General features: G+C 45.7%; 1 protein-coding gene across 1 annotated transcript; it reads left to right on the top strand.

Annotated features, from left to right (window-relative positions):
- Window positions 1-5,205: 5,205 nt before the first annotated feature.
- On the top strand, window positions 5,206-7,820 carry Cops6 (COP9 signalosome subunit 6). The gene is made up of 10 exons (XM_026413152.2): window positions 5,206-5,284; window positions 5,488-5,613; window positions 5,816-5,947; window positions 6,284-6,372; window positions 6,471-6,533; window positions 6,861-6,908; window positions 6,993-7,107; window positions 7,187-7,279; window positions 7,371-7,471; window positions 7,570-7,820. The coding sequence occupies exons 1-10, from the start codon at window positions 5,230-5,232 to the stop codon at window positions 7,708-7,710; spliced, it is 963 nt and encodes a 320-aa protein (XP_026268937.1). The 5' UTR covers window positions 5,206-5,229; the 3' UTR covers window positions 7,711-7,820.
- The last annotated feature ends 53 nt before the right edge of the window (window positions 7,821-7,873 follow it).

Below are 7,873 nucleotides of genomic sequence, written 5' to 3'. Positions count from 1 at the left end.
ATCTCATATTTTAGGGTTTCCAGGCCCTCTGCAGTCTACCATCATTGTGCCTTTTGTTGCAAAGGCCACTCAACATTGGGTCTGTAATCAAGGTGTTCAGTGGACACTCCACACTACCCATTATTGTGATATCTGATTGTCAAGCACTGGAAGAGCCTCATTCAACATCAGTTCTACCTCCTTACCTCCTCTTGGAGGTCAGGAAGACAGTCTAGTCACTGAACATGACCTTCTTCCAAAAAGTTCTTTTCTTCTTGTCCATCTCTTGGGTAATGAGCAGTATGAAAGGGGTGGGTGCTTTACAGACTTATTTTGAAATTTTGAATTTTTTATTTTTTTGGTACTGGGTATTGAATCCAAAAACATTTTACCACTGAGATACATCCCCAGGCCTTTCTTTTTTTTTGAGAGAGAGAGAGAGAGAGAGAGAGAGAGAGAGAGAGAATGAGAATTTTTTAATATTTATTTTTCAGTTTTCGGTGGACACAACATCTTTATTTTATTTTTATGTGGTGCTGAGGATCGAACCCAGCGCTGTGCACATGCCAGGTGAGCACACTACCGCTTGAGCCACATCCTCACCCCTTGAGCCATATCCCCAGCCCCCCAGGCCTTTTTATTTTTTATTTTGATACAGGATCTAAGTTGCTGAGGCTGACCTTGAACTTGTTTGTGATTCTCCTGCCTCAGCCTTCCAGAGTTGTGAGGATCACAGGCATGCATAAACACACCCAGGGAAAAATTGGGATATTTGCCTGACACTTCTTGGCACAATTCTTTTTTCTCTCAATGGCTTCTCCAGGCCTGCATGAGTAGCAGACCCTTTCGGTGCAACCCAGCCAAAAGTCTGGCCTAGGAGATTCAAACTTAAATTTTGGTCCAGCCACCAGGATTCTCTTGTTGAATTGACATGGTCATGGAACACAAAGATAACAACCACTTAATTGAGGACTCTGCTCTCTGGCTCCCCCAAAACATGCCATGGCCAGTTGAACAATGGATATCCACATCCTAAAAACTAAATAAACACACACAAATAAGAAAAAAGGATATCCACATCCTAATCCCCCAAACCCCTGAGTATCGGTCTATTATAGCAAAAGGGATTTTACAAATGTGATTAAGTTAAGAATCTTGCGATGGGGAGATGATCCTGGATTATCCCAGTGAATCCAATGTAATCACAAGTGTCCTTATAAGAAGGAGTCCAAGAGTGATTTCATTATAGAAGAAGGTGATATGATGATGGGGAGCAGAGGGACAGAGAAAATGCCAAGAGCTATTTTACTATAGAAGAAGGTGATGAAGCTAACCTTCAACCCTAATTGCAGATGCCAACTTACTTAATGCTTTAAAGATGGAAGAAGGGGGCTGGGGCTGCAGCTCGGCGGTAAAGTGCTTGCCTCGCATGTGTGAGGCACTGGGTTCGATCTTCAATACCACATAAAAATAAAGATACTCTATGCTCATCTACAAATAAATAAATGTTAAAAAAAAAAAAGATGGAAGAAGGGGCTGTAAACCAAGGAATACAGCACTAGAAGCTGGAAAAGGCCAGGGAATAGGTTTTCTTTTAGTAAGGGCATGGCCCTGCAGACACCCTAGTTTCAGGCCAGGGACACCTATTTCAGATTTCTGACATCTAGAACTACAAGAGGGTACACTGGTGTGATATTAAGTAATTAATGTATGGTGATTTGCTATGCAGCAGCAGCTGCATAAAAGTGGGGGTGTAACAGGTCTTTGTAGATATATTCCCTTATCTCACTCTTACATGACCAGTCTGGATAAAAGGTTCAGATGCAAATAGGGAACAACAGGAGACAAGGCTGTTGGGATTTGAGGCACTAAGTTTCAGGCCATGGAAGGAAAGCAACTACTCCAGCCCCTTAGGGAACCACAGTTCCTACTACTCCCCTAAACTTTGCTCAGGTAGCTATAACAAAATACCACAGACTAGGGCCAGGGTTGTGGCTCAGTGGTAGAGCACTTGCTGAGCATTTGATTCCTGACACCACGTAAAAATAAAGAAATAAAATAAAGGTAGTGTGTCCATTTGGAGGCTGGAAGTTCAAGGTCAAGATACTGGCTGATTTGATAGTGAGGGGTTCTTCTTGGCTTGCAGTTTTCAAACAGCAGAGAAAGAGAGAGAAGAGAGCTCTTTCTTGTCTTTTCTTATAAGGCCACTAATCTCATCACGACCTAACAACCTTTTGAAGGCCCCACCTCTAAGTACCATCACACTGGGGGCTATGAATGGAGCTGGACATGAACATTTAACTCATAACAGACCCTGGAAAATGTGGGGAGGAGAATCACTTCATAATCTCTTTGTTGGGATCCAACTCCTCAACCTGGTAAACACCATCACAATGCTCTGAGTCAATCTACAGTCTTGACTCTGTGGGTTTGCCACCCCCCAGTCCGCGTGCAATGAAAAAAAAATGTGGATGAAGTATGTCACCATCAAATCCCCTCAACCTCCCACCCCCAACCCAATAGGAACAGAAATACCTTGTTTTGGATTCACTGATATAATTTCATGTGTTTCTCCTGATACCCAAGCATCCCTGAGTCAGCAAATCCTGTTGCCTCTACCTTCCAAGTGTATCCTGAATTCAATCAGGATTCCCTGAGCTGCGGAGAGGGTTATGCAGTCAAAGTAGCAACAGCACTGGAAGCTCTCTGAGGGCAGCTAAGTGAAGGGGGCAAGTAGGCACTAAAACCCAACCTCAGCCGCTGAAGCAATGTGTTTCAATGTGCTCAAAGGCAGGTAGGTAGCTCCGGGCCTGAGTCATCTCCCACCTCCACCCCTACTGCCCTGGTCCAAGCAGCATTCATATTTCATTTGGATTACAAAAATAGCTCCAGCATCCCATGCTGCATCTTCTGCTCCCCAACTGCCAATTTCCATACATCAACCTGAATGACTCTTTACTTCTTAGTTTATGCCTTGTTTTTTTTTTTTTAATGATCCTTTCAAAGTATGAGTCAAAATCATGTCACTCTATTTGCATTTCACTCAGACTGAAAGCCAAAGACCTTCTCATGGCCTATGTGGCTTCCAGTGCTGTTGCTACTTTGACTTCATGGCTTATTACTCTCCCTTTAATTCATTCCTTACTGCCACTTTATTGTTATTCCTGGAATATATCTGCTTCAAGACCTTCACCTTTGTCCTCTCTGCTTGGAATACTCTTCACCAGATATCCTCATGCCTTTCTCCTTCACTCCATTCAGATCTCTACCCTTCCATGTTAAACAGCACTTGCCAATCCCTCTTAATATCTTCATGTATTGTTATTGTCTGCTTTCTACAATCAGAGTATAAGCTCCATGAGGTCAAAACTTTGTTTTGTTCAATGTTATCTCCCCAGCACCTGGAACTGTGCCTGCCACGTAGTAGACACTCCTAAATATTTGTTAAATGAATGTTGGATGAATGGATGGATAACCACTAACACACCTCAAGAGGAACAATTGCTTGACAACACCACAGACAAAACCAAGTGGTGACCCAGGTTGGACTCTCTCCTGCAGGTCTCACTGCATTCTTACCTTTTCTTCTCAGACCCTCTGATCTATTCCCCACCAGCCTAGTTACCTCCACCCAATGGAAGGAAAAGTTAAAACAATAGACTGATGCACTATGTGTAATTTTGTTGGAAGCTAAAAAGAGAATGGAGAGCTAACTTGAGTGGTTTTTTGTTGGTTGGTTGGTTAGTTTGATTTGGTTTGGTACTGGGGAATGAATCCAGGGGTGCTTTGTGGTGGTGGTGGGGTATGTGTATGTGTGCACATGCCCTTAGCACCACAGAGATGGAATTCAGGGGCACTCTACCACTAAGCCACATCCCCAGCCCTATTTTATATTTTATTTAGAGACAGGGTCTCACTGAATTCCTTAGCACCTTGCTTCTGCTGAGGCTGGCTTTGAAGTCAAGATCCTCTTGTCTCAGCCTCCCAAGTCACTGGAGTTTCAAGTGAGTGCTACCATGCCCAGCTGTAGTCTTTCTTTCTTTAATACATGTATTTTTAAGAAGTGTTTAGTAAGTTTACTTCTGAAGCATGTATAATCAACTGATTCAATTTCATAAGTTTCACAATGATCACTGCTTAGGAGTTATATAATTATTTGACCAATGTTGCAAAAGCATTTGGAATAACAAAAAGGCAAAGGAGCACTTTTATGTGAGATAGCAAAGAAAACTATCAAAGGTTAACATTAAACTGTTTCTTATCTTTTTATTGTAGCCTTCAAATTCAATGCTGTACTCCTTAGAAGCTGCCTACATTTTTCCTGACCTTATTTTTTCTAAAGAGAAGTTAGGCATATTTACTTTTCTATGAAAACTCAGTTGGTCCAGATCTCCTAAGTTTTTCACTGGAGAGTAGAATGAGATTAACTCTCTTTTAACTTCTCCTTGCCTAGAAGATCCCTCTCCCAACGGATTTTTTCTGATGGCTTCCTTTGAAGGTAGTTGGTCCTTCATTCAGACTCCTAAGTGGGGAAATTGCCTAACTCCCTTGTAAGTCATCTTCATCATCAGAAAGTATCTCCTGGTACCACACTAGGCTTTACCAGATACAAGTCTCTACTTGCCTTCTAGGGGCTTAAACTTCAGATGAAGGTACGGAGATATACTAAAAAAGCCAGATTAGTAAACTAGAGAGGCAGCAGAAGGGACAGCATATGTAACTTGCTGGGGTATTCACTCAAAAAATTATTTAGGTGCTAATGTGTTAGGCACCATGTTGAGTCACAGGGGATAAAGTTATAAACAAAATGTAAGGAATTAGTCCTTTAAAGCGTGAGAAAGTGAGGCGTGCGTGTGGAAAACACAGGAGGGCCAGTGTGTCTGAAGCATGAGAACCAAAGCTTGGAAAAGTTGAGGCCCGGCAGGGCTGACAAGCAGGGGCCAGATCACGCAGGGTCTTGCAGGGTGTGGTCCGAAATCTGGATTTCGTTCTACAACAGCCTTCTGAACGGGGCATCCTTACCCCAATTTTACTCATGAGGAAGATCAGGTTGGGGGCGCAGACGAGAGGCAGAGCGGCGTCACCGAAAATCGGCTCGAAACCCAGTCGAGCTCTGGGACCTAGAAGCCGCTCGCGGCCGGCGCGGGCAGGGACTGGCTCCGCGCGCCACGCGGACACTGGGCATGTGCGGCTCGCCGACGGAAGCCGGGAAGGAAGGGGGCGGGGCCGACGCTGGCGGGCGCGGGGAAAATGGCGGCGGCGAACGGGACCGGAGGAAGCAGCGGGATGGAGGTGGATGCAGCAGGTAACGGGCGGTGCGGGCGGCTTCTGGAGATACCTTTCCGGGGTGCGTTAAGGCCGTCCTCTACTCCTGGGAGAAGCGACATCTCTCCCCGGGTAACTTGCGGGAAGGATGTACGGCCCGGGCTCTGCCATTCCCCACTCCCATCTCCAGGGAAGAACGTGGGGCGCGGACTCTCACCCTTTCTCCTTTTCCTCCGCCTTTAGTAGTCCCCAGTGTGATGGCCTCCGGAGTGACTGGGAGTGTTTCAGTCGCTCTTCATCCCCTTGTCATTCTCAACATCTCAGACCACTGGATCCGCATGCGCTCCCAGGAGGGGCGACCTGTGCAGGGTGAGTGTTCTGCATAACACCCAATCCAGCTCCTTGGTCTCCTCCTTCACTCTTTCCCCCTTCCTTTACTGAAGCTAATCCCCCCACCCTTAAATCACTGTTTCTCCAATATTTGGTTCACACTGGACCTCAGACCCTCAGGTGATTAGGGAAAATTTTAAGATTCCTTACCCTCATCTCCTACATGTTGTTCTCTCCCTAGTGATTGGGGCTCTGATCGGGAAGCAGGAGGGCCGAAATATTGAAGTGATGAACTCCTTTGAGCTGCTGTCCCACACCGTGGAAGAGAAGATTATCATTGACAAGGAATATTATTACACCAAGGAGGAGCAGTGTGAGAGGGGAACAGAAGTGGGGAAGAGGGTGGGAGTTTAAAAAAGAAAAGCTCAAGGTGGACAATATCAAGAGGGCTGGGAAGGAATAAACAGGAGAGAAGATTTAGAACAGGAGGGAAGATTAAGGGAGAGTAGCTCTCAGAAAAAGAACACATTCAGGTATCCCCCACAAGAAAAGTGAAAAATGAAAGAAGCCTGGGTAGAAAAGAGTAATTGTTCTAAACCTAGCCACGAATTGAGGAGGGAGGGAGAAATTGTGGAAATAAATCAGGAGCTTCAAACTAAGGAAGGATGGTTTAAGGGAATACTGTGTGCTCTGGCCCCTTCCTCTCCAGTTAAACAGGTATTCAAGGAGCTGGAGTTTCTGGGTTGGTATACCACAGGGGGGCCGCCTGACCCCTCCGACATCCACGTCCATAAGCAGGTATACACACTCACATGTGCATGCTTGGGCAGAGAATAGAGGATGAGGGGAAGAAGAAAGATGAGGTGTTGACTTCCCTGTGCATGACTCTCTTCTAGGTGTGCGAGATAATTGAGAGCCCCCTCTTTCTTAAGTTGAACCCTATGACCAAGCACACAGATGTGAGTATTATTGACCCCAGGCTTGCTTGTCATTCTTGTCTATCATTGTTCTTATTTTGTATCCTCATCCCATGTTATGTTTTACTGTGACATCTCTTCTCTATTGGAGAATGTCAGAGTTGAATCTCCATGCTGTCACCTATAAGCTGTGACTTTGGGCTAGTCACTTAAGCTCTGAGAGGCATTTTCATGTCAGATTGGGATTATCCCTATCTCACCAAGTTATTGGGGAAATTTGATAAGAAAATGTGTGAAAGAACCCAGTTCAACTTTTGGCACATAGTGAGGTTCAGGAGCTAATAGCTGTTCTTCATTTGTCATTTACAGCTTCCCGTCAGCGTTTTTGAGTCTGTCATTGATATAATCAATGGAGAGGTAATACCTGACCCTTCAACCTTCAAATCCTGCTTTTGTCCTATTTCCTGTTTTTGACTCTCTGTGGGATGTTCTGCCCTGTAGGCCACAATGCTGTTTGCTGAGCTGACCTATACTTTGGCCACAGAGGAAGCTGAACGCATTGGTGTAGACCATGTTGCCCGAATGACAGCAACAGGCAGTGGGGAGAACTCCACTGGTAAGGGAGGTGATTTCTTTGAAGCAGGGATGCAAGGTGTGACCATATGCCTTCTAACCCTTCATCTGTCCCCCTGTAGTGGCTGAACACCTGATAGCACAGCATAGTGCCATCAAGATGCTGCACAGCCGAGTCAAGCTCATCTTGGAGTATGTCAAGGCCTCTGAAGCAGGTAGGGCAGGTGCCTTCCTGGCACTCATCCTTTCTTTCCCTCCTGAGGAATTGACAGCGTCCATATCAGTACAGCCTCTTTGTGCCCTTAGGAGAGGTCCCCTTCAACCATGAGATCCTGCGGGAGGCCTATGCTCTCTGTCACTGCCTCCCAGTTCTCAGCACAGACAAATTCAAGACAGACTTTTATGATGTGAGTGTAAAATCCCAGGTGGGGAGGTGGGGCTTACACCTTTTTGCAGGCACATGCGAGGGACCCCCTGGGGAACTGGTTCTTTTATTCCCTCCCAGCAATGCAACGATGTGGGACTCATGGCTTACCTCGGCACAATCACCAAAACTTGCAACACCATGAACCAGTTTGTGAACAAGTTCAACGTTCTCTACGACCGACAAGGCATCGGCAGGCGAATGAGGGGGCTCTTCTTCTGAGGGTACTTGAAGGGATCATACACAGGGGTCAGACAACTGCCCCAAAGGGGCCGGGCACTACACTCCCTTCAGAAACTGCTGTCATTAATAAAAGGAGCAGCCCCTCAGTACCCCTTCCAGTGGCTTTGTCCTCTGTTAGGCACCACACTGGTTTCTACCTTGG

This window comes from Urocitellus parryii, chromosome 9 (genome assembly GCF_045843805.1).
Source record: "Urocitellus parryii isolate mUroPar1 chromosome 9, mUroPar1.hap1, whole genome shotgun sequence".
Lineage (NCBI taxonomy): Eukaryota > Metazoa > Chordata > Mammalia > Rodentia > Sciuridae > Urocitellus > Urocitellus parryii.
Note: the sequence above shows the minus strand (reverse complement) of the source record. Positions and strands in the feature narration are given on the sequence as shown.